This window comes from Meriones unguiculatus, chromosome 1, assembly GCF_030254825.1.
Source record: "Meriones unguiculatus strain TT.TT164.6M chromosome 1, Bangor_MerUng_6.1, whole genome shotgun sequence".
NCBI classification, from domain to species: Eukaryota; Metazoa; Chordata; class Mammalia; order Rodentia; family Muridae; genus Meriones; species Meriones unguiculatus.
This window is the reverse complement of record NC_083349.1, coordinates 31,586,447-31,612,495: the sequence shown is the minus strand read 5'-3', so window position 1 is coordinate 31,612,495 and position 26,049 is coordinate 31,586,447. Positions and strand designations below refer to the sequence as shown.

The following is a 26,049-nucleotide window of genomic DNA, read 5'->3' as shown; positions in this document are numbered from 1 at the left end:
GAGGCAGAGGCAGGTGGACATCTGTGAGTTCAAGGCCAGTTTGGTCTACAAAGCGAGTCATGGACAGCTAATGCTATACAGAGAAACCCTCTCTCAAAAAACAAAACAAACAAAAGTAGAAATAATAAAACTTTAAACGTAGAGTCATATGACTATCTTGGGGTCAATGGTTTAAGGAAAGTTTGGTAGTTCTCTTTGAGAAATTTGAAATTTACACTGAAAATTAGAAGTCCAACAATAAAAATAAACCTCTAGTTTTTATGTAAAGAGGTACCAAGCTCTTAAGTTTTTAATCATTATGCTATGAATTGTAGCTGTTTATTTTTAAATTGCTGCAAATGAAAAATATAGTAGGATCAGCTAACTTTTTAATTTCTTCTGATTGTATTTTAAATTTTGAAATTTGGGTCATTAGGGAAAAATAAACTCCGAATTTATCTGCTTATAAGTTGGTGCTAGCCTTTGTTGATAATCTATACTAAGAATTAGAAATATCTACTACTTGGAGATTTTTTTAAAAAATAGCTCTATTCATAAAGATACTGTAAATGTTAGCACATGCATTTACAACTAGCTATCCCTATATACAAATCTCCTTGATTTTTCTTGGGTTGTAGAGTATTATTTAAATGATTTTGTCCTCAGGTGCCATCAGAATTTAGAGGTAGTGCTAGAGCACATAGAATCAGAGTGATTGAGTGTAATCAGAGTGAGGCATCCCTTCACAAGGATGTTAGGATAGAAGGATGAGGAGAATTTAAGCATATAGAGACAAATTATTGAGTATATATATGTGTTGATGATGACTAGTAATAATAAGATATCGAGGTTTAGAGCTCACTCAATTGACTGGTATTTCAGGTAAAGTTCCCTGGCTGTTGTACAGTAGTTTATAGTCAAATTGATGCTAGTTTTATGGAAGATCTTGAATGCTAAGAAATTTAAACTGTATTTTATTTTTATTTTTTTAATTTGGAGGGGGGTGTATTGTTTTTAAAACCATTGGATGTCTTTCAGAGACACATTTTATTAGAGTATTGTCAGGCTTCCGCCCTCCTTTTTGGTCCTCACTGTATTGGGGTGAATCTTCTTCTTAGAAGGTGCCTATAAAAGAGGAAGGGGATATAAGGCTCCAGTTTAGCTATTATGAGGGAGAGTTGGCCAAATTGGGGACCCGAGAAACTTACTGTGACATTCATGTACAGCGAGACAGACTGGGATATATTTTCTTCCTTTAAAAAGGTTCTGGTTGAATAGAAAAATAAGGTAGTTAATGCTTTTTTCTTATTTTTGTTTTTTTTCTTTAATGTTTATTATCCTTGGAGAGAAGAACAAAACACTGGAATCCCTGAAATTAATCATTTAGACTGAGGTTTTCTCTTTATCATTTTCTTTTTATCATCTATTATGACAGATATTCTTCAGTGTATCAGATGATTTTCTTAGTTTGGTAAATTTTGTAAAGCATTACATAAGCTTCTGTGTCTGAGGATTTGAAGTCATTTAGAGACTCCAGCAGTTAAAGAAATACATACTCAGATACTTGTAATTGTTTGCCAGTTGAGCTTAGAGATATAAGCAGCCATAGGCCTAAACTATACAAATAAAATATTAATGGAATTTAGAGGAAAAAGAGAACTGGAAGAGTTTGTCGACAAGTTGAAGTAGATTTTAAGATAAAGTTGACTTGTATTTACTTAAATTCCTGTATTTGTCATGTAAGTAATTTTCTACATATTTTGAAAATCCAACTTTGCTTGGATACTTTTGGTCACAACTAAATTAATATTAAAGGATTGTGGAGATGATTTGGGTCACTCAAATGAAAAACTATATCTAGATTTTTATACGCTTCTAATTGAAATAGAGTTATATCATCACTTTCCTCCTTCCTTCCCGCCTCTCCCAGCTGACGTCCCTCAAACCACTCTCATGCCCCTCTACTTTCAAGTTATAGATTCTTTATTGTTATTGTTACTATTTTTATACCTACATATGTGTATGGTCACATATATGTGTGTGTGTGGGTGCACAGATAAGAGATAGATAGATAGATAGATAGATAGATAGATAGATAGATAGATCTGCTAGATGTATTTCTATGTTTATGTACATATCTAACTGCTGACTCTGTTTTTGTTCTTTATGTGTATATGCTTTTAAGGCTGATACCTCTGCATTGAACAACCAATAAGGGGCTCATATTCCCAGGGAGGAAACATCTAATTTGAAAAATGCAGTTAGAAAAGCTTTTATGTACATGGAGTATGAGGTTAGGCTGATGGAGGATCTGGGTGCTGCTTTTGTTTTCTATTGCATGTGTGTGTATACCTTAGCTTTACTTGCTATATGTTAAGTGTGTGAGCCAGAAGATAGATGCAGTCAGCAGGAGAAAAGAACTGATTAATGCTATACTTTGGTCACATACAGGAAGTCACAGAGGAAAGGAAGAAAACAGAAAGTAATTTGAAAAGAAAAAAAAAATCACCTTTATTTTGAAATACCAAAAAAATCTATTTTAAATTTCTGTTGAGAGAATATTTTCAGTTTTGAAAACGATTTAGTGAAATCATGATAAGAAAGAAAATTATAAAAGGAGTGGTTTGGCTGTTAGAGATTTTGCCTAAAAAGTGATTTGTTTAAAAGCAAAAATTAATATTTAGTGACTACAAATGTTAGTTTTAGGATTACCCAACAATTGTTCTGATAGAATTTCATTAGCAGGGTTTGAGTGGAAGAGATTCCTGTCGATGGGTCTATTTAATTTAACATGCTCCCTTGTCTTCTCCTCTTTCCCATTCAGAAGTACCAAACCTACTCACGGTGGCTCCTCTAGTCAGGCTTGATTCAGTCTCTGTTGAGGTCAAGCACTCCCATTCCAACCTCTTAAGGGCTTTCTCTATGTGTTGCCAGTGTACTGGTAAAAATGACTTTAAACTCTTGTCAGCGTAGTTACTGGTGCATGCATCACGGTCCCACTCAAATAAACCTGTCACAACACAAAGTCAGCTGCTAGAGAAGAGTACAAGGGCAGGCCTCGAGCTTTTCATTCGAGCATCACTAAACGTGCACAGAGTGCCCAATTATTTCAGCATTATTGAGCAAGCCTACAGGAGAACCCAAGCCTTGCTACATTGGATTTTCTTTAGTAATTTGCTCAAGTGCCGCTGAGGACACTTAAAGGGCTTAAAAAACTGTGGCTGCAACCAGCTTCCTTTTCTGGGCTGTTAATTCAGGTTTTCTCTTTCAAATTAACTCTCTCTGCATGCTGTGCAGTGGTTCTGGGACAACTGTTTAACACTAATTTTCTCGATTTTCAGCTTTTCTTGTTCAACATGACTGCTTTAACAGTTATTCACATATACATTTTGATTAGAAATACATGTTAGTTGGACCTTTGCCTTTTATTCTAGAACAAAATATGGAGACATTTTAAAGAACATTTAGCTTTTAAAAGTTACTTAGGCAGTTTTACCATATTAAAATTTAGGTTTTTTACATGTAAAAAAAGAAAAGAAACAAACAAACAAACAGATTTTAGAAGAAAAGTAACACGTAAGTTATACATCTCTTCATTCCCCTTTCTCTCCCCCACTTTAAAAAAGATACACTATGAGGGTAACACATTTTTGGGTGCAAGATTGTTTTTATTACCTCCTGCTCTTGTAGGGTATGCAAGGGACAAATTCAATATCTGTGTCTAATTTTTCACAGCAGCAACAACTCCAAGCTCAGCATTTATCACATGGACATGGTCTGCCCGTGCCCCTGACACCACACCCTTCCGGGCTTCAGCCCCCAGCCATTCCACCCATCGGAAGCAGTGCAGGACTTCTGGCCCTCTCCAGTGCACTAGGAGGTCAGTCTCACCTCCCAATTAAGGATGAGAAAAAGCACCATGACAATGATCACCAAAGAGGTGAGTGATTATTTAGGGATCAGTGTGACATTATCTGTCTTTTGATTCTGTCTCTGAATTTCATTTTGCCAGTGTCTAAATAAAAGGATTTCCATCAGAAGGCAGATTAATATTTAGAAGGAGTCATTTGCCATGTGGGACCCTAGTGGCTTCCAAAAGGCAAAGAGTGTTTCTGGGTTTTGCCGCCCCCACACCCTCCATTCCTACCGTAGCTCTTCTGATGATTGAATCTAGGAACTTTACACATGCAAGTCAAGAGCTAACTTTGCTTAGCTACTGCTGAGCTAACTTTCCACCTCTGCAGATTGTGCCTTGGATCCCTTGCTTCTCAAGTTTAAATCAGAGTGGAATCTTGTTTTAAATTACGTATAGCCCTAAAAGTCAGCTTTAACCAGATTGTTGGGAAGGAAAACTTGGTTTTATACAGGCTTACTTGATATTTCACCAAATCAGTTATTATTCGTAAATTACATGAACCTATAGGCATAGTAAGAAAATTTCCAATTGTCTTATTGAGATAATAAAATTCAAAGTGTGAAATTTGTTATTTTCAATACCTTTTTTACTCATTGCTGTTCAGAAGCATGAGATTAACTGTTTTGTTTTATTTTTAAAAAAATAACCATTAGGAAGTTCAGTTGTGTCTTAAGGTAGGTCTCCTTTCTCCTCTAAAGAAAGATGGTGGTACAGAGACATTTTAATGTTTCTGTATGTTTGTACACTGCTTACTGATAAGTTTTAATAGTTAACCAACACAGGAATGAGAAAAAATTCCAGCATTCCTTCAAGATAATTTATTTAGCACAGGAATGGTTTGTTGGCTTGAAAGGGTGTGGCTTGTAATAAAAAAAGGTCCTATCTACTGTTAAGTATCAGTACCAGAGTTTAAGTCATGGGCAAATTGTTCATATTACGTAGGCATAGATTTACTGCTGTAATATTTGTTTTAGAGTTATCTTAATGCCATGGTAGAGAATTGACTCACGATTATAAACTCTTTCATAAAGTGGAAAAGTCAATAAGGTACATAAATAAGAATGGCTAACTTTGGTTCATTTGAAATTGTCAAAGGTGAACCAGTGCTTTGTGAATCTTGTTAGAATAGTATTAATAATTAACTTTACAGCAAAGTTGACATCTGTTCAATTTCTTATTTAGCAGGGTTAGTTTTGATAACTGCATGATATTATGTAAACTAACTAGCACTTCTCTTTTTTCTTGTCTGCTTGTCTTGCTGCTCTTTTGCCTACAGACAGAGACTCCATCAAGGTAGGACTCAAAAATCAGACACAAGAATATTGTAAAGGGATTCTAAGTGATGAGAATAAATCTAATAATGGATTCTTTGATATTTAGAGAGTAATGTGGATGACATTTAACAAATTGTGGTAAGCTTTGTAGTCAAGTATGTAATTGGTCTTTTTAAACAATAGTCATATTTTTCTGAGGATCAGATTTGTAGAACAAGGTTGACCAATAAATTAGATTTTTCATATTTCTCATAGTATCTCTTACTATGCAAAAAAAAACTGCTTTAATATAATTCAGTGAGATAAATGTATTGATTCATAAGAAATACATACTTATCAGAAAACAGTTCATTGAAGCATCAAATACCTGTTTGGACTGGGAGAGCTTGTGCTTGGTTTATGTGAGGCTCTAGGTTTATGCTCAGCAGGAAGGAAGACAAACCTTCCCTAAGAGTATTTCTGTTCACCAGCAACATTGCATTTTCTGTTTGTAATACTTGAGTTTGTAGTGTGGCAAGTAATTCTCTGAAGATTTTAATTTGTCTCATCTGCCTTCTGTGTCTCTTTATATGCAAATTATAGAGAAGGACAAAAAGTATTTAGAGCCTGGTTTGTATGTGCTTTTCTTATGTGATACCAGAATGTGATGGGTTAAAGGCATTTGAATTTCATAGTATCCGAACAAAAACCACAGCCTGTCATGCAGGAAATGGATAAACTTTGAAAGTGGTTCACCTTTGCATCAGGTACTGTGGAACTAATGCCATGTACACATACAGTTGCAAAGCACATGCCATTGCATTACTCACCCATCAGTAGCAACCCAGTTCTGAAACACTAGCCCAAGGTATGGATGCTGTCATTTTGTCATTTTGAGGTTTAAAGAATCAAATGTTGTGGCCGATAGGTTAGTTGAGTGGTTTTCAACCTCCCTAATGCTGTGATCCTTTATTATAGTTCCTCATGCTCTGGTGACCCCCAACCATAAAATTGTTTTTGTTGCTACTGCATAACTGTAATTATGTTACTGTTATAAATTATAATATAAACATCCGTGTTTTCTGATGGTCTTAGGTGATCCCTTTGAAGGGTTGTTTGACCCCCAAAGGGGTCATGATTCAGGTTAAGAACCATTGGGTTAGTTAGACCTTCTGCATTTTTTTTTTTTTTTTTGTAAACTTGATACAAAACTAATCCTAGACACAATTCTTTGTTTTTATTATGAATGGTACTTTACTATTTGATCTTTTTAAAATTAAAATTGTTTTCAGAGTCCTTAAACAATGAAAATTCAATATTGAGTATATCCATTTTGCCCTTCAAGAATCTTTCAATTTGAAAGCCCCTACAATCCCAAATAACTGTCAACAATTAGAACTGCACACATTAAAGTTTAATGTGTATTTTCAGTTGTATATTTTGTTATATATTATTCATATCAGTACTTACACCAAAAAAAATTTAGAGTGTGATTACATGTTCTTCACATGTACTTTAGAAGTAATAAGTAAATAAGGTGGTCAGTATTCACTGATAGTGTATAACATAAACACTCCTTGGTGGCTTATGAATGCTTAAACTTTAGGCAAGCCAGGGGACTAAATAAAAGACTCCCCACTCACAGATGATTGTGAAAACATTTATATACCACTATATACTTTATGCTATTTACGTTTTATATTAACCCACACAACAAAAGGGTAAGTTATATTTCTAAATCATCTATACTCATTTAGAGTGAGCCTGGATGTATCAGAATAGCCAGAAGCTGGGAGAAAGTACTAAGGAAATAAGTTGATGTTTTGTTGTGATTTATTTTGAATGGCAGCTACATGTCCATGACTGAAGTGTGCTGTATCTGGTCTGGGATTATCCTGTAGGTTTACAAGGTGAAATAATAGTTGGCTAATTCTGTTACATGTTTCTTGTGATGCTAACAGAAGCAGCTGCTTATTCCATTGAGCATCCTTATCCTCTTGTAAGGAGTTCCTGGCTGAGAGGAACCCTTTCTGGTTGTTGGCTGGTTGTGTGACTGGGAGTGGTTTATAGCAGCCAGTGATCCAGTTGTCTGCATGTTGCCCTAGAATGAAATAATTCATTCACACACAGTAATTCTCCTTAACATTTAACACGTAATGAACATGACATAAATTTCCTTCTGGCTTTAAATTTTTCCCTTTCCTCTTCTAATCTGCAAACAGGCAGCTCTTGTACTCTAAATAATAAGTAATTTTTGGCCATCTGTCAAAAGGAAATTTCAATACAAATTTAAATTAATGGTGCCTGAAAAATTTTATAGCTCCTCTAAAAGCCTGTAATGTGCAGAAAAATCGGAGTCTGCTGGTAGTAATTAGTGTTGCATGTAATGAGGATGTGGGCAGTGTTACACAGCGTCATTGTAACATTTTGATATGGTAGCAAAATTATGATTTATACAAAGTTGTGGATGGTTTTAGTTGTGAGAGATATTCTTAAGAAAGGTTTTCTTGGTTCTACCAATTATTAAACAGGACAGATTTCTGAACAGCTTATAAAACAGACGTTTAGGCTCACTTTAAAGATGCAGGTAATTAAGGCACTTTTCCTCGAGAAGCCAAGTAAAGCAGAAAAATCACTTACTGAATTGTTAGGCCTTTCCCTCCTTTTTCTTTCCCTCTTGGAAGTTCTGTCCCACTAAATCACATGCTGTTGGCTTTATTGATTTCGTTTTCTTTAGCTCCAGTAGCCAAGTTCATTCTTAAGCCTGTTATTTGCAGACTTCCATCTGAAGTTTTTTGACACTGATAGAGAATGTAAATATGGATCTAAAGGAGAAAACACTGTGGGGAGTCTTAGAGTCAATTTACTTGGTGATGAGAAACTAAAACATTGTGTACAGTAGTGCTGTTGAAATAAGGGGCCGTACATAGTACCTGCCACCTTCCTTATTTGCTTGGCTATCTGCTGACTGTATGTGACTAATAGTAAGCCCCCATGTGAGGCCTGAAAATGACAAGAAATTCAAGACTGTTAATTTCCTCTTACCTTTAAGAGTAACGTAGACAGCCCCCAAAGCCCCAAAACTAAATTCCTACCCCTGTTTTCTAGGTAGAGTTGCTTGCCACCTACTGTTCCGTTTCTCCCCATTCTCTTCCATGTTTTCATTCCTAGGAAATAAGAGGTAAAATCTAGGAAATACTTTTTGGTATTGTACCACTGAGGGATGATAGGTAAAGGTAGCTAGGTAAAGGTTCTAGAATGTCCACTACAGGGGACATTGATTAGGAGCCTCCCGGTTGCTTGAGGTATTTGTTCGTACGGAGGAATCCAAATGCTCCAAGCCATCAAGGTCTTACATCACTCTGGTTTTCAACGGACTGAAATGGGGTTAATAGCTTAGAACAACCACCACCAAACTTCCTAAACTTGGTAAGAACCTAAGGCTGAGAAATTACTCTTAATACCATCCCTTACATCCAGTGTCTACATAATCCTAATACTCTAGTGAGAAAATAGAAACCAAAGTTAAGGTTAATTGAAACAGACAAACACACAATTAGGGAATGCTGATCAGCTCAGTGATTTCTTCCAAGGTGCTATTATTGAGCGTATTTTCACTAAGATCCATTTTATTTATGTACATAGTCCTGTTGTGATTTGTCTTGAACCCTTTTCTATCAGAATTGGAGGATTTGCATTTTTCCCTACAAGTGGTGAAGATTTTTGTTACTTTGTCAAAATACATTTCCCAAAATACTGTGTGCCTTCTTAGAATATGGTCATTCTCTGTAAGCTGCACATTGCCTGATTATCTCCAGAACCTCTGCACCCATTTCAAATGTTGAATGCAGCATTTGCCTGTATTCGTACAAAGTCCTTTGATATTGAGCTTATAATTTGCCACTGGAATAAGTACAGATGTTGCACTTAATTTTAAAGGTTTTTTACATGTGATTATTTTCATACTAGCTGCTTTTTTGTGTGTATGCATATTATGTTTTTATCCTGTGAGAATTCTCTGCTTCTGCTTAAATGCTTTTATGGTGATCTCTTTAGCTGTGTGTAAGGCATTGCTTATTTATTCTGCTTCATCTGTATGTTAGTGCTTATTCTGCACAGATGACTAAAACATCATATGTTTCTGTTTACTTTCCCAGTTAGTCACTGTTGGCAGTAAAGGTTTATCACTGGAAAATTAGAATAAGGTTGTTTTTATGTTCATACTGAAGTGTATGATTCAGGCCAGGAGAGTAGTTTCCTCATTAGCAGGGTGTTTCAGGTGAGAGTGTGTTTTGTGCCTGAATTAACAGAGTGATTACTTCCATTTGCCACTTCACTTCGCACGTTAAGATGTAATGACCAAAGTTCTGTTTCAGGATCTGTAACCTGCGTACTCCTGCGTTCCCCTCCCCCAAATAAGCATGTGTATTTTTCCTGTCTCAAAGGACTATCTGTTTAAAAGGCATGTGTTTTGAACATGTTCAACCCTTTAAAATGTCCTATGTTAGAGAAAGCACTGAAAAAGACCCTGGAGGAAGTGGTTACAGGAGAGGGGTAACTGTATGTCAGTTTGTTCTTTAGAGTACTATAGTCATATTAGGCTCTTCTGGAAAGCATGTTACGATGGTTTTTATTACCACAGACTTTTAAAAAAAAGGTGCACTGTCCCTTCCCTCCTTCCCTCCTTCCCTCCTTCCCTCCTTCCCTCCTTCCCTCCTTCCCTCCTTCCTTCCTTCCTTCCTTCCTTCCTTCCTCTCTTTTATTTGCTCTTTTTCCCTCCCTCCCTCTCTTCCTTCCTTTCTTCCTTCCTTCTTTTTTGTTTTGTTATTTGTTTTTTTGAGACAGGGTTTTTCTATGTAGCCTTGGCTGCCCCCAGAACTTGCTCTAGATCAGAACTAAATGAGAATAACAGTGGTAGGTTTGCCTTAAGAGCTGTTTTCCCTCAGTAGTCAGTAATCTGAAGAAAAGCTATCAGAATAGGAAATGTGGTTTGGCTCTCTGGTTTTCCTTTAAGACACAGCCACTGAGTCCACAAAGCTGTTTCTCCAAACCCAGGGGGAAAAAGGGGTGGGAGGGATCCTCAGAGTCCCCAGGTTACTTCTTTGATGTCTTCGAAGACACCTCTCTCTTGCACGTTTAGTCCCTAGTGTAAGTGTCACAAAAGCGGGTGCCATGCTCACCATGTTGCAAACCCTAGGAATGAGTGTGTTGTGAAGGCCCTGCCCTAGGCCACATTGCCAGTGCCGTCTTCAAAGGAAACCTTTCGGTAACTTACTCTTACCCTTATGTTAAAAATTAGAAACATATTTTAAAGTACAAAGATTAGCACAGAGAAATCCTATCCATATAGCCTCTGTGTATAAATGCTATAGCATTTAGCTGTGTTTTTATGTAGTTCTTTTCTTCACTGAAATATTTTGAAGCAGATAATAGATAACATGCATTTGTCCTTTGAAGAAAAGGTACACATTTATCTCACTAATGGGTTTTATTTCAAAGATTTTTTCCTTTTTTATGTGTATTTGTATGTTGGGGGATGGATATGCACATGACCCTTGTAGGCTAGAGGAGGACATCATATCCCGGGAGTTATTTATGGTTGTGAACCATCTAATGTGGCTGAATTTTGGTCAGTGCTCTTAACTGAGACCTCTTCACTGCACTGAACATGATGGTTATGATGCCTTTCATTGCTTAAGAAATAATTATCTAATAGTTTTAATACTTAACCAGCAATCAAGCTTCTTTGAGTATTCACAAAGCTTATTTTATTGAAATATCCAAATAGGATTCATTATTCCTTTTTGTGATAACCCTTAACCCTTTCCTCATCTAATTTTTTTTCTAGTGAAACTAAATTTTTTAAGTGCTGATTTTCATGTGTGTGTGTGACTGACTCTATGTGTGTGCCCCATGTTTGTGTACCGGCTGTCCACAACAGCCAGAGGAGAGTATTAGATCCTCTGGAATTGGATTTACAGTCAGTTGGGAGCCACGTAATGTGGGTGCTGGGACTTAAACCCTTTGCAAGAGTAACAGGCAATCTTAATAGCTGAGCCACCTCTCCATCTCCACAGCTGTTGCCCAGGTTGGCCTTTCAAGATCTCCTGTGCCTACTCTTAGGCATTTCCTATCAGTGTTCACCACCACCACAAGCTACATTTGCTTATATAGTATGTGCATATGTTTTCCATGGCATGTTTGTGCAGAACAGAGGTCAGTTTTGAGGTACCTGCTTTATCTCACTATGTGGGTTTCAGGAATTGAACTTAGAAGGCAGGCCATCAGGCTTGGTGACAGGTGCCTTTACTATTAATCAATCTTTATGGATCTGGTTTACCCTTTTCAAACCAACTTTTGATATTTTTTTTCTTTTTCTTTCTCATTGCCTCACAGATTAGATTCTTTCTCTCAACCCTAAAATTTTAGTTTGAGAGAATTTGTAGTGTTATAGGGAAACATGCATTTAACGTAACTTAAAATCCTATTAAAATAGGATTCTTGTTTACATATAAATTTTCATTAAATATATATTAAAATATACTTTGCGTTAACCAATAACTAAATGTGCACATTGGTAATTGTAATTCTTTGGGGGGGGGGTCATGTCTTGGTTTAATGTAGTACTTTGAGTTTTCCAAAATATAATGGTAATTTGAAATTTAGCATTATTGTTGCTTTGTAATTCTTTTAAAGGCATTTTGACATGAATTTTACTGTTATTAGTTACCTTATCAAACATCAGGAACTTTTGTTCTATTGGTTTATGATGCACTAATTTGTGTAGTATTAATTGATCTCTGCCTCCAGGCATGTAAGCTGTGTGAAATGTAACAGGTGCCCTAATTCCAGAAAATGTGTTGTAATTGTTTGTTTGTGGAACAGATGAATGAATGTCTTTAGGGCACAGCTGGTCCTCAGGTGGTGAGCATGAGTGGATTAATGATGTGACAGGGGAGTCACGCTTGTTTTGCTGCACTTGCCTCCACCGATTGCTGAAGCAGAACAAATATTAATTAACAGGGTAGGCTGATTGTCAGATCTGCCTTCCCTAGCTGATTTTGCACAGGTAGTTTAATTCTTTTCCTCCTTAAACCAAGTTACTAGACATTTTCATCTTGATGCTTATTATCTATAATTTTCTTAATTAGAATGCATTTTGTCTCTTAAAAAATTATACAATACATTTATATTTAACATTTAAAGATATTTCTGAGGCACCTAAGATTGAAGTGTTATACTTGGCACTTGAATTTCAAAAGCATTTGTTTCTCAAAGTATACCTAAGTTTTTCAAAAGCATTATTCCTAAGAATGGCTCACCACCTTTTTTGTGTTCTTAAAATACTCATGCATTTCAGGGTGGAGGAAACACGAAAAGCACCTAGAAGGAAACATACTGCTTGTCTCTCTCTTTTGAGCTTCTGTAATACTTCCTCTGTTGGTCTTGTGTGTTTTGGTCTGTGAGGTCTGAAATAATTGAGAAACCTTTAGACAGCCGTCTGCATATGGGGCCACACCACTAACAGCATCATCAGCACCGTAATGTTGGAGGGGAAGAGTTGCTCATGTGATCATTCCCATGCAGTGGCCTATGACAAAGCAGAAGAAAGTGAGGGAGGCTCATGAAGAAGTGATAGGAAGTTTGCTGAGGCCTAAGTGATACTTCTCAACAAAGTTTTGGTTCCTTTAAATAAGCTTCTGTTCATAGAAATGAAATCATTTCAGGATTGATACTGCTTAGACAGATGATGCAGGTATATCTAAACGTTACAAGTGCTTAATATTCCAAATATTAAAGACCATCCGACACATTGATTTAAGTTTGCCAGGTGATTCAGTCGTTCCTGTTTCCCCATTTAAAACAGTATAGTACTGGAAATCCACTTAAGTCCTCGTGCTATGACTGAAGCAATGCCTGTTTGCTGTTAGTTTTCATTGGTGGTCATTACTACCCTGAGGTTGGCGGTGTGGCTAGGTTTATGCCACTAGGGACCAGAGCAACCTGTCCCCCTCCTTTGTTTCCTTACACTGTTTAATATTCCATCCCCTCAGCACCCAACCAGTGTTCCTGAAAAGCTTACATGTCCTCACTCTACTGAACTGCAGGCAGTGAGGTGGACATAAAAATTCCTGAGTGTTCTTCTAAGTGAGATTTCAGAATGTGGCTAGAGTAAGTGTGAAGAATCCTTTCGTGTGGAAGTAGACTCATTATATAACTACATCACATCCTGAAGGATTCTTGAATTTTCTTCTTTAAACTGATACTTTTTGAGTCTCTGATGGTCTAGACTTGAGGGGAAGAAGAGCCGGTTGGGGAAGTGAACACGTTAGTGCTGTTCACCCTTAGAAAAGTGCCACTGGCAAGCTAGTAGCACTTCATTTTGTGTTTAGTCCTCCTTAGGGTAATTTCAATTATTCTGGAAATATGTGAAAATTCTGTTTAGTTTTTTTAAAAAACTTCTGTTTTCTTGAGTGACATTTGGCCCTTTGAAAAACAAAATAAAATTGGAAATGCTAATGTTTTGAGCCAAATAAGGAGGAAAATAAAAATGTCACCATGGTAACAAAGCTGCTTTCTAGATGGTTTCCTAAGATATGCCTGAACTAGAAGCAGATGTCTGATTTGAGAATCTTGCCTCCTTCAATGTAAACAAATAACTTCTGGGCAGGTGTTGGAAATAATATGGAAATCCTATTAAGGGGCCCTGGGTTCCTGTCAGTCAGTAGCCTGTGCCACAAAAGGGCTGGCTGTCACATAAAGGAACAGAGTAAACTCTCATTAGGCTTGAGCTTTTCCCAGGAAATGATTGTCTCCTTGTGTTTTTCTCCTGTGAATCTGAATGTAAGCTGTTGCTTCTATTGATCTATTCACTGGCTTTATTTTTCTCCTCTTCATTACAGATCTTCCCTTACCCTGCCAGCCCAAATTCTCCCCTTCACCCACAGCTTTCCTTTAGATTAACACTTGATCAGCGCTACTCCCCTGAGAGTTGTGACATTTGTGATTTTAACCTCCTAACCTGGGTGGGTGTAGGAGGGTCTTTAGAGACCTGAAGGAGGAAGTACAGCCTGCTCCCTGGGCCTGTTTTACAAAGGCCCAGGCTAATTGGATGGACACAGCCCTTAAGGCTATTTGGAACCAGCATTGAGCATTGGCTGTGAACATAAAGACTGTCATTATGTACATATACTTCAAGTTATATTTTCATATGAATTAAGCAGAAGTTTGAATTATGAAGAGTTTTTAGGTAAGCATCTGAAGTTGTACTGTCCAGTATTGTAGCCACATGACACTTTTTTTAACCTAAATTAGTTAAAAATATAAAACCCAGTTTTTTAGTTGCACTAGTCACATGTGATGTGCCCCAGTGGCCATAACAGGTAAGATACAAATTATGCATCATTGCAGGAAGCTCACATAATGACACTGAAGAGATGGGCCTGATTGGGCTTCCATCTGGCTAAAGCAAATTGCTAATATTTAAAGTCTCCTTGGATGTATAGAAAATAAGGAGCATGCCAGGCCAGTAAAAGGAGGGCTGGGCTGCGCTGGGCTGGGCTGGAGCTTAGTGATAGAGAATACTTGCCTGGCACCTTGAGTCCTTAGGGGAGACAAAGAGAGCTGCAGGTAGGCAAAAGGAAGACCAGAGGATGGGCAAGGACTATGTGTGTATTGGCTTTGGGGAGCAGTGCTGGTGTAGTAGGCTGCGCTAATATGGTGATCTCCAAATTGGTGTGAGATTTTACTCATTTAATTTTTAGTCATGAGATCAGATGATCAGTTTGGAGGAGCTGTTTTTTTGTTTGTTTGTTTTGTTTTCTTAATTGGAGCTGTAGGAGATACATTTTTATGTTTCCATATAGAAATTTATGGGGGGGGGGTCAGTGTTGGAGGTTATAAGGAAGGGTGCTCTTTGTAATACAAGGTTAACCGTGGATAAACACAAAACAAGGCTTCAGAGAAGCAACACTATTATTATGCAGCATTTCTTGGACTATAGTCCCTGAGATGCACTTCATAAAGCCAATAAAGCTCGCACTGGTGGTCTCCTGTTGCCCTAGCAACGGACCATGGGGCACAGTGTATGTGAAATGCATGAACATCTGCGAATTAATCTTTCTTGGTTTGTTCTTTTCTTGGCACTGATTGGGCCACTTGGGCGTGGGCCTGTGACACTGAGTGTGAAGGGTAATCTGGAGCTGTCCCCAGGGCCTTGCCCTGAGTGGGTGGTGGAATGAAAAGTGAAGGGAGATTTATCTGGGTAGCGCATGCAGGAGTAGAGGGATTTAGCCTGACAGCACTCTCAGTGGGATGCTATTAGCTTACTTTCTGGTTGTATGGGGAATTGAATAAATTTTTTTTCTAGTAAAACTGGACATCATTGAGTGGAAAAAATAATCTGCAGAGAAAATTGAAATAATGACTTGTGTTTATACTACTTATCATGCCTTGAAAGGTCTGAGATACCCATGTCCTTCCTTGGCTTAGTCCTTACCCCATACTGTACTATCAGTGGTATTATCAGCTTTCTGAATTGGATGGTCAGGTTGGGTTTTGTTCTGATAATATAATTTGGTATTCACATAGTGTGGCCTTATTTTCAAGAATTTCAAAATAGGCTAGTGACATTTTTGCCCTCTAGAGAACAAATTATAACTACATATATCAACAAGAGAAACAGTACTTTTGATTTGGTTCTCCAGCAACCATCTGGATTGACTTCTTAGATCTCTTCCTCTTCTATAGGCTGCCACCCACCCTGCTGGCATTGGCCCAGCTCCTCAGACTACATACTTCTTCCTGTCCATCCCAGATGCTCACTTGTAAATTGTTCTGCTCACCCTTGTCACTGTCAGTTCCTTTCACTCTTCCTTGTTTGCTACCTGTGCCTTTTTCTTTCTCTAGCCTTTTGGGTCTCTTTTGGGGGAGAAACGAAAGAATGTTACAGCATGAGATACTATCATGATGGAGGCAGTATTTTTTTTTTCTTTTAGTGAAAATAAAACATTAGGTAAATACATGAAGACAAGAATCACAGTCCATTTGACTTGTTCAGCATTTTATATTGAAGAACATTTGTGTAGAGAGAGGATTACGTAATTCTCTCAGTTCAAATGTTTTCCTTTTATATCAAAAAAGCATAAGTGAGATAAGGTCTTTATTTTTGTTAGACAAGTGGCCAAAAGTTACTTTAATGGTTATTGACCTTTGACATGTATTGATATTAATAAATAAACTTGGAACTTGATCAGTGTGGCATAAATAAACCATGTAAAGTACTTCAGGGTTAGGTTTAGGGTTGGCTTTATTTTGTTTTGTTTTTCATCTAGAAGACAGACAGACCTGTCCTGTGTCATTGGTTTACAAAGTAAAGGTTAGACATGGTCTTTTTCTCAAAGCATTTTTATGTGAAAGTATAGAACAGATATTTTCAGAGTAGGATAAAGGATATTAGTGGATTGTGTCTACATTTCTCTGAACTTCCAGTATGAGTGCTGAGTTCATATAAAACAAATTTCTGATAGTGGGAGTACTTGGTCTGAGGCAAGAATTTATTAGTACTAGCACCATGTGCAAATAATGGCCATAATGTTAATGGCCATATGCTGTCCATGCCCAGTCTTGATGTGTGCCTTTCACTCAAATTCTGAAATCAGCAAAGCAAGGGGAACGTGGTGAAACATTTTTTTTTTTTTTTGCTTGGTTTGCTAATATTTGATCATTCTCACTTTCAGGTGATTTCTCAAGTTTTAGGGAGGGAGTGACCATTGTAGCTTCTCTAATTCTCCATCGATAGTTCAGATTCAAATTTATTTCTTGTTGTCACTGTCACTATACTGATAGCTTGCTGACTCACTTACAAGCTCTAGGTCCATTTAATTCTGGGTGTTTTACTATTTATCACAGGGGTCTACAAATCTAGAGTTCTTGGCATAAAGAATTATGTTTAAAAGAGAGTAGTACAGGACATGAAAGCCATATTTAGGATTTCTACTTTCTTCTGAAGGTGTCCTGAGGTTCCTATAACTGTTCTACTTTTCAGGCTGTTTTCAAGTCAATAGCTAAAGTTGCTCACTTTAGAGATAGAAGATGTCATCTGAATTTTACATGAAGTAGAGAAGCTACCACAGTTACCTCCCCTCCACAACTGAAATCCTGAAAGTGATCCCCAGGCTCGTAGCTTGGAGGGCACAGTCTTTGTGCACAAAAGCTGCGGGGGATGTTTTCTTGGTGGTGGCAGGAGGTGCTCAGATGGCAGAAGGTTCTACCTCAAGTCAGGAGCCTCTTTGGCAGTTTCTTTGGTTTCTTTTATATTTCCCAAACTATGCCCTTCAGGAAAGGGAGGGGCAGGAACTGGGAACTTTTGCATCTTGAAATATTTTTTGTTGTTGTTGTTTAATAAACATCATTTTTATGAAAACTAGGCCAGAGAAATCTAAGATACCTTCAGGAACCAGTACTTTTTTATTAATTACACTTTATTAATTTTGTATCCCCCCCATAAGCCCCTCCTCCCCTCCCAATCCACCCTCCCTCCCTTTCTGCATGCATGCCCCTCCCCAAGTCCACTGATAGGGGAGGTTCTCCTCTCCTTTCTGATCTTAGTCTATCAGTTCTTGTCAAAAGTAGGAACCAGTACTTTTAAACTATGTTCACAGCTTGTACACAGAGCCTAACTATACTTAAAAAATACTCTCTTCAAACCCTGAATTCATGCTGTACCCAGTAGAGTGGAGTTCCCTGGGGCCCTGCAGTGACACACACACACACACACACACACACACACACCTGCTCCCTAGTAAAGCTTAGGTGGTGGTGAGAATCCCATGCAAAGGTTAGAAATAAAAGGATTCGTTGTGAAACCTTGGGCTTCTTAGAACAGAGATTATTGCTCAGAAATAGCTGGGCCATGATTTCTGTTTTCATATGCTTTTCTCTCTTTATACTCTGCTTTGGTTGACTAGAAAGAAGTACCACAGGAATATTTGAAGAGCCTTGTTTAGTAGTTTATGTGGGAAGTTGTTGAATTATTCACATAGCAAATGATTAGACAAGCACTTGTCCATCTGACTGAATTATTCTACATGTTTGCGGAAGCAGCAAAGAATGTGAACATCGGTTCCTCCTCCAGCGGGTATACAGTGGCGGTATTGACCCATCTAGTTATTGGGTTTCAGCCTTTTGTTGACATTGTTGTAAATGAAAGCAGCCCCTGCCGATCTCTGAGCAGCTGGGCTGGGTAATTGTGAAGGATTCCTGCTTGTTGCTTTTACCCTGGTGTTTGCAGTGGGTTGTTTGCTTTGACTTTTGTTCAACTGTTGACAAAAGCATTAGATACAAATGGGAACAAATAAAGTGGTAAGATGCCAGGAGGGCTTGGCAGGAGCTGTGGCTTTCATCCTGACTTAAATGAGGATGGTGGAGCCTATCTAGATGGAGGTGTGTGTGTCTGTGTGTCTCTCTGTGTGTGTATGTGTTTTAGAGGCCAAGCTGGAAAATGGTTTGCTGATTATGAACATCAACAGAACTAAGGAGGCCATCAGTGTCATAGCTCCCCCGAAAGCCACATTTTATTTCACCTTGCCTATCAGATATACTGTTAAGCAATAATGATACAGCAGAAATAGTATTTGAACTCCTTGAACAACTGAAAACGCTATTACTGTGGTTTTTTGTTTGATTTTTGATAACGAAGGTACATTGGATTGGGTGATGACAGGCATGACATCATGATGGGGAAATTGGTAAGAACCATATATGCTAAAATAGTTTAGCTAGGAAAATGGAAGCCATTTACTGGAACACTTTTAATTTGGTTGAAACAAAATACTCTTTTGTATATTCAAATGTGGAGTAACTCAGCTGTTAAAAAGCCATAAAATTAATGGTATTTTTAGTGAAATAGCAAAAGCATGTCAACAACATAGATGCAGATGATAATGCTGGCATTTTATTCATGAGGAATTATCAATGCACATTACAGGACGGCATGTGTGACTGAAAAAGATTGAGTGCTGGAGAAGCCACCATCCTTCTGCACAGCTTCTTTTCTATGTGTGTTTTCCCTATCTCAAGCCAAAGTGTAGTCCTTTTGGCCCTGAATATCGACTCATAAGCCAGTGAGTTTGTTTCAGGGCACAGGTGGTCAGTGGAGGTCCATCATCTTTAGAGGAAGGACCCTACTCATGGGTTCATCTCAGAAATTATGTGAAGGTTATCTAAAAGTATTGTCCAACAAAACATACCACAGTGCAGTGAATGGAAACTGTCACAGGCTCTTCTCATTTGGAATAACTAATGAGGCTAGAAATATGTTTATGAAGCACTAACACACATAAACGGAAACTGTGTTTAGGGAATTAAAATGCCCTTTGGAGCAGTACACTTTGGTGATGTAATTCTTATCAGGTTGACTAAATTATATTTTAGTGAAAACTTTGTGTTATGTTTTGGTCCAAGGTGTTCTATTCCCATCGAGGACCGTTTGTTGGTAAGGCTTTACTTTGTTCTAGAGAAGGGAGGAAACTGGGACACTCTACCCTGTTCTGTTTTCTGGCCTCAGATATTGAGTTCCCCATACACTATAAGTGAATAAAGGTATGGATTGTATCTTTTTGTAGTTAGGCTTTGGTTAACCTACTTCATGGATCAAATCTTAAAAATTTATATAGTCAGAAAGCTTAAGTACTTACGACTGACTGGGCATTTTAAGGTGGGCCTTGTAGGTTTTCGTATTTGCATTTTAGGTAATCCTGGAGATTAGTAGCAGTTGAGGTTCTGAGACTTGATTGCAAATGTTTATGTATGTTATATGCCAGTTTACTAAAAAGTACTATAAAATGTAGCTTGTGGGGTTTTGGTTCTCAGGTGATGTTTTTTTTTTTTCTTCCAGCAATGAGAATCAAATAGATATAGATACTGAAATCCTGTACTGAGTAGTATACTGTCTTCTGAGATCGGGGAGTTGACATTCCTACCAAGTTTGGTATTCAAGGAAGGAGGTGAGGAAATCAAGAAAATTTGAAGAAAAATATAGCAAAACAAGATGTTTCATCATCCTTAACAAGCTTAAAAAAAAATAGGGTAGGAGGATAAGAAACATCACATACTTGTCTCAGCTAGACTCCAAAATTATGAGAGACCTTAGGCAAAAACACAATAAAAGACACACAAGTGAAAGAATGCGTTCAAGGGGAATGTGCTTAGGCCAAGACAAATAGATTGGGACACTGTGCCCTAAGGCAGTGAACAGGACTGCAAAAATAAGCATATTTTTCCAGGGAGTTTACAACCTTCCCTGTAGTTGTAGCCCTCCTCCTGCTTCTGCTTCTCCTGATACTCCTCCTCCTTTCCCACTACTTAAGCAAGTATTCATACTTGTTTTGCTTTTAAAGTTAAAATATCATCCTTGTAAAGGGTGATTCAAGGAAGCGCTTTGCATACTTTTTGAACCTGGTTTCTGAAGGTTGGGAAGCTAGCTGACTGACACGTTGGGGCCTGCCGACTTCTGTGCATGTGAACTATATAGCCATCCCTTGTGAGGAAGGCAGTGGAGGGATGTTTGCTTTAACAACTAAGTAGCAAAGCATCTGTACTTAGCACATGATTATTGTTACTACTTTAAAATAAATTAGTAAGCCGGGCAGTGGTGGTGCACACCTGTAATCCCAGCACTCTGGGAGGCAGAGGCAGGCAGATCTCTGTGAGTTCCAGGCTAGCCTGGTCTACAAAGTGAGTTCAGGACAGCCAAGGCTACACAGAGAACCCCTGTCTCAAAAAAACCTAAAAAAAAAAAGAAACAAAAAACAAAAAAGATTTATAAAATAAGTTAGAATACTGTATGAATAATTAAAAAATTATTTGGGTTTCTTTAGTCTTTGGAATATTTAAATTATCTTGTATTCCACAGGCAGACTGACAACAGTAAAAAACAAATTAGAAATGGGCCAGGCTGTGAGGGAAATTATTCTGAGATTAAAATTTTGCTACAGCACATCTATGAAACAGATTTTGTAAGTGCTGATGGTATAGGATTAAGTGTAGCTGTGTAAGTGCTTATTTAATTCCTAAAGGGATTTTGTGTTCAGGATCATTCAGCCTCTGTGGAGATCATGATTCTGATGTACTTTAAAGCAAGACCACTTGCTGCTCAAAATACATGAAATCAGAGATCAAACTGGGAGAACCTTGTAGCTTCTTGTCATTTTAAACCTTGGTTTAAAAGGCTTCACCTTCTGTACTAGCACTGTGTGCTGCTTCTAGGAGAGGCTAACAGCTACCTGCCTGAGAGCCGAGTGAGCAGCAGAGCACTGGGGTTTACCTTGTGTTTGGCAGAGCACCTCTTCGCATCAGATAATCTGTAAAATGGATTTACCTCTCTAGTACTGTAAAGGTTCCCAAGGCCACCTTCCTCTAATTGTGTGGGGAGGGAGCAGATCTAGCAGGGCTTATTAAACAGAGGAAACTCGTGCCTCTTCTCATTATTTTACTACTCATACACCTAATCCCTGTCAACAGGGTTGGCTTTTTGGGGAAAGAACATGCATCCCTGCACTATAATACCGATTGCGTTGCAGCACCTTTTCTTTGGGCTGGGTTAAGGGAGCAATCTTTTGAGGCATAAAGAATAAGCTTTGGTATGGTGCATATGCAGGGAGATGGGTTTTTGCAACATTTAGGGTGCTGCAGGGCAGCAGAGCTGGGTCCACAGGAGATACTAAAGTCTGTGCCCCCATCCTTGTCTAATTCTGAATCTGTCCATCACAGAGTAATTATCCCAGGCAACCAGCAGCAACTAGCTTCACTTTTTCTGTTGCAAATCTATGTGAAAAAAAGGAACTTGTGGGTTTAGGGGAGGGAGTTTTGTGGGTTTTCAAGCGGGTCGACATTTTGTTGGTTCATTTTGGCATGTGTTTTCTTTAGTTATCAATGTGGTGTTGTATAGCTGTTATCCATAGCTGCAGAGTGAGGAAGACCTTCTATATATACAAGATAACCAGAATGAAAAATTTAAAATTTTCAGACCAACAAGGGTCTAGCCGATTCGATATTTCTTAATAGAAGTGCCAAAGGTGCCAGAGCTCATGAAAACAAACACATGTTGGGTATAGAGTAGTGTCTGCCTTTGGCGGATAGGAGAACTAGGACAGCAGGTTGATGTAAGTGAATTTTCCACGAGGTTCAAGATCTCAGAGGCTTCTAAATTGTGAAGGTTTCAGCTTCTCACGTGGTTCAGGACTGTTCTGGCAAAGATGTGTTTTCTAGAAAATTGCTTTATCTGGAAGTAGAAAGCCATTCCTGGATAATCTTTGTAAGGCTCTGGGAGTCATCAGGTCATATTTGGGGCAGCCTATTCTTAACTTCTAGACCCTGTTGAAAAGTGGGTCAAAACACCCAGAAAATATGTCGTTGTGCTTGGAAATTATTCTGCTTTCTTCCTGTCTGGCATACTAGTTTATATGCTTATCTCAAGTTTGGAATTTTATTAAGAGAAATTCATATTTCTACAGTATCAAAAGTAAGCACCCATTGTATTTCTTTGAGATTGTCTTATGTAAAAATATACCTTTGCTAGCTCAGAAAACACTAAGAGGAAGGACTAGATTAAGTGGAAACCTTATATAACCCTAAGAGTTTTTAAAAAACAAACGATGCAAATGAGCGTAGGTAGAGAGGATAAAACATTCCACCCATGGACTCAGTTAAAAAAAAAAAAAACGCTGGTGGAATGGCTCAGGGGAAACTAGTCACCTCCTACCAAATTGTGTGACAACCTGAGTGAGGTCAGTTGCCAGGATCCACATGATGGAACTAAGAATGACTTAAGTTGCCTCTGACCACTACATGCATGCACTCCCACAAACAAAATAAATACTGTAACAAAAATACTACAATGCTTTAAAAATGTAATTCCAATCAATTTAGATATTCTTAGAACAGTGCAAGATATATGAAAGCATGCTTTAAATGTCAGCAGCCAGTGAAAAGGGCACAGCTGATAGAAAACTTTGGCCTTCAAGAACCTGAAGGCTATATCCCTGAAATAGGATAAACACCAAAGAGAATTGTCTGTTATATTGATCCCATAAGAAATGAAATGTTTTAAAAGCCTGTTTTGTTTGGCTTTAAATCTAGATATTTTTAAACGGTTGTCATGTTTATTTTGGGAGATAGACAAATAAAATATGATAACAAATACTGTTGTAAGTAAGTTTTAGACCTCAACCCTCAGTCCACTTAAAACAATATTGAATATAACTATTCCGTTAGGCAGTTAATGTTGAAGATCTCCTTTCATGATGCGCATATGGCAAATGAGGAGAGTGAGATACAGTGAGTTGAAGTAACTGGCTCATCATTTCCCAGGAGGGTATCACTGATCTGTTTAAATACAGTTTGTCCTTATCACTTCTTTTTTCTTTTATTATTATTATTTTATAGTAATTACAGTTTACTGACTTTGTAATCCAGCTGTACTCTGCGTAGTTTAAACTCTCATCTCAGATGAACCGTGCCTAGGCTGTGTACGTTAGAGGAGCCCTGACATTTATAAAAGTACTTGCTATTATATGAGCAGCTTCCAGTTCATGCTTGTCAAATCAACAAGAATGCAAACTAAATGGATGCTGCTTTTGTGTATTTATATGGTGCTCTTGTGATGTATTTCTTCTATATGACTGATCTGTGGGTGTTTTACAGTTTGAGAACCTTTGAAACTGGTGAATGAAGACTCATTTTTACCTCACAGCATATTAGAATATCATCACACAGTCTTGTGTGTTTTGTGTTATATTTTTCCTTTACAGAAGATGCAGCTTAGAATCTGTTATCTGGTTAATTAAAATGTATGCTGATAAGAAATCTGACAGCGTTTAAGGGGTAGCTTTATCAGTGTGTTGGAGGTTAAAAGCAATGTTTGTATAGTAACAGAATTCCCTGATTTGGGTTTTATAGTTTGGTATCATTTTTATTTCATGGACAAGCACGGATGGCTGTTCTGTTTTTTAACTTTAGCCATGAGCTAAATTTAGTGGTAATACTTTATAACTTAAGTGTCTCTACTAATTCATAATTTAAAAATCTGTTCATCTTTTTGGCGCTTCCTTAAATGCTGAGCACATACCTGTGCTGCCAGCATTTTGGCTCCCATTCTATGCTAGCTGAACTTGTGGAGATTTAGGGTACAGATGAAGTAGCAACACTTGTGATAAATACTGTTGCTAGTTTTTCTTTAGAGCCCTTCTTTTCTGTCCTGCTGCTACCTCCTCCTGTCTCTTCAGAAAAAGACATCTTAATACACATAGAATAGAGCAGATGGGATAGTTGAGTGGCAGTCACAGAGAAATGCTTGATTCAACACTGTATCATTTTTATGGAGGATTCCTAGAGGAATTAAGCTAAAGGCTGCATGTTGTGATGAGCTACATTTTTGAAAATACCACATTGAGATCTGCGGCTTGACGCTTTTGGGTGGGTTTCTGTATCCATTCCCAAAGAATAAAGACAGAAATTAAATCGTATGCCAGGCCTTGTGCTACAGCCCTGTAATCCTAGCTACTTGGAAAACTAAGGAGAAAATTCCAAGTTCAAGCGCTACATGGACTACAGATTGATTTCAAGAGTGCCTGGGCAACTTATTAAGACCCTGTCTAAAAGCAAAATGAAAAATCACTGAGGCTATAGCTCTGTAAAAATGCCTGTCCAGCATATGTGAGACCCTCATTATTTTTCATTTAATTAAACGAATTCGTATCTGACAAAAAGGAGGGGATATGAGAACAGATATTTCTAAAAGATTTCTTTAATTAATCTTTTTTCCGTTTAATTTTATTTTACCTTGCGTATAGGTGTTTTGCCTGCACGAATGTCTAAACCCCACACGTGTGCCTGGTGCCCGGGAGGCCAGAGGAGGGCGTCAGAGTCTCTGTAACTGCAGTTGTAGGTGGTTGTGAGCCACCCCGTGGGTCCTGGGAACTGAACCTGGATCCTCTGGAAGAGTGGCCAGTGTTCTTAACCACTGAGCCATTTCTCCAACCTCTTTAAAGTTGTTCGTGTGTGTGTGTGTACACGTACGTACATATGTGTACATATGAGTGCAGGTGACTGGAGGCCAAAGACATCAGATGCCTTGGAGCTGGAGATACAAGGTAAAGTGAGTTGCCTATGTGGATGCTGAGAACCAAAATCTGGTTCTTGTTCTCTGCAACAGCAGTGTACACTAAGCCACCTCTCCTGGCCTTAGCCTCTTAAAAAAAGGCAAGAATGTAGTCAATTACATTAGCATTTTTTTTTTTTATAACTAGGGCCCTAATCTCTTTTAAGATTCCTTTTACATTCATTAAGCATCCTTAGTGCTGCTTTTATTGCTATTTTTTGCATCTCTTTTAGCCAAAGATTTCAGCTGTATTACATAGTACCGTAAGTGAGGTGAGAGATGATAGAACCCTACACCAACCACTTTGATTTGTATGGATAGCAGTCATAGTATAAGACTCTTGAAGCTAGAATGCTCCAGTTGAGCAGATGTAGAGGGATGGCTACTTTATGTCCTTTTCTAACATATATTTGATGTTCTTTTAATTCTCGCTAATATTCATTTTAAATATAGGTTTAATTAGTGGGATTTTTCACTATTTTGGTACCTAATAAAGGCTTTTGGACAGAGGCAAAATAAATAAATTACTGCCTTTGTTACCACTGACTATACTCTGAGTATACTTACTACTTTTTAATGTGCATGTTCACAGTTCTCTGGGATCAGTGTTCATATCCTTAGATGAGGAGTCAGTTCTTATGAACCCACACTCCGGTGGAATTGGTGATGAAGCCTATTACACATTTACACATTTATTATTCACTAGTAAAACATTATGCAAAAGCCCTGTTGTTTTGGCGTAA

At 37.9% G+C, this 26,049-nt stretch overlaps 1 protein-coding gene across 13 annotated transcripts in view; it reads left to right on the top strand.

Annotated features, from left to right (window-relative positions):
* Positions 1-26,049, top strand: part of Tle4 (TLE family member 4, transcriptional corepressor) — a 134,851-nt gene that overhangs the window by 64,891 nt on the left and 43,911 nt on the right. For 7 of the 13 annotated variants that reach the window (XM_060387099.1, XM_060387143.1, XM_060387106.1 and 4 more), the window contains 2 exons: positions 3,715-3,919; positions 5,172-5,188. In XM_060387099.1, coding sequence (XP_060243082.1) covers positions 3,715-3,919; positions 5,172-5,188 — 222 coding nt within the window. The remainder of the gene's footprint in view (positions 1-3,714; positions 3,920-5,171; positions 5,189-26,049) is intronic. The other 6 variants (XM_060387132.1, XM_060387115.1, XM_060387087.1 and 3 more) reach the window with 1 other exon arrangement.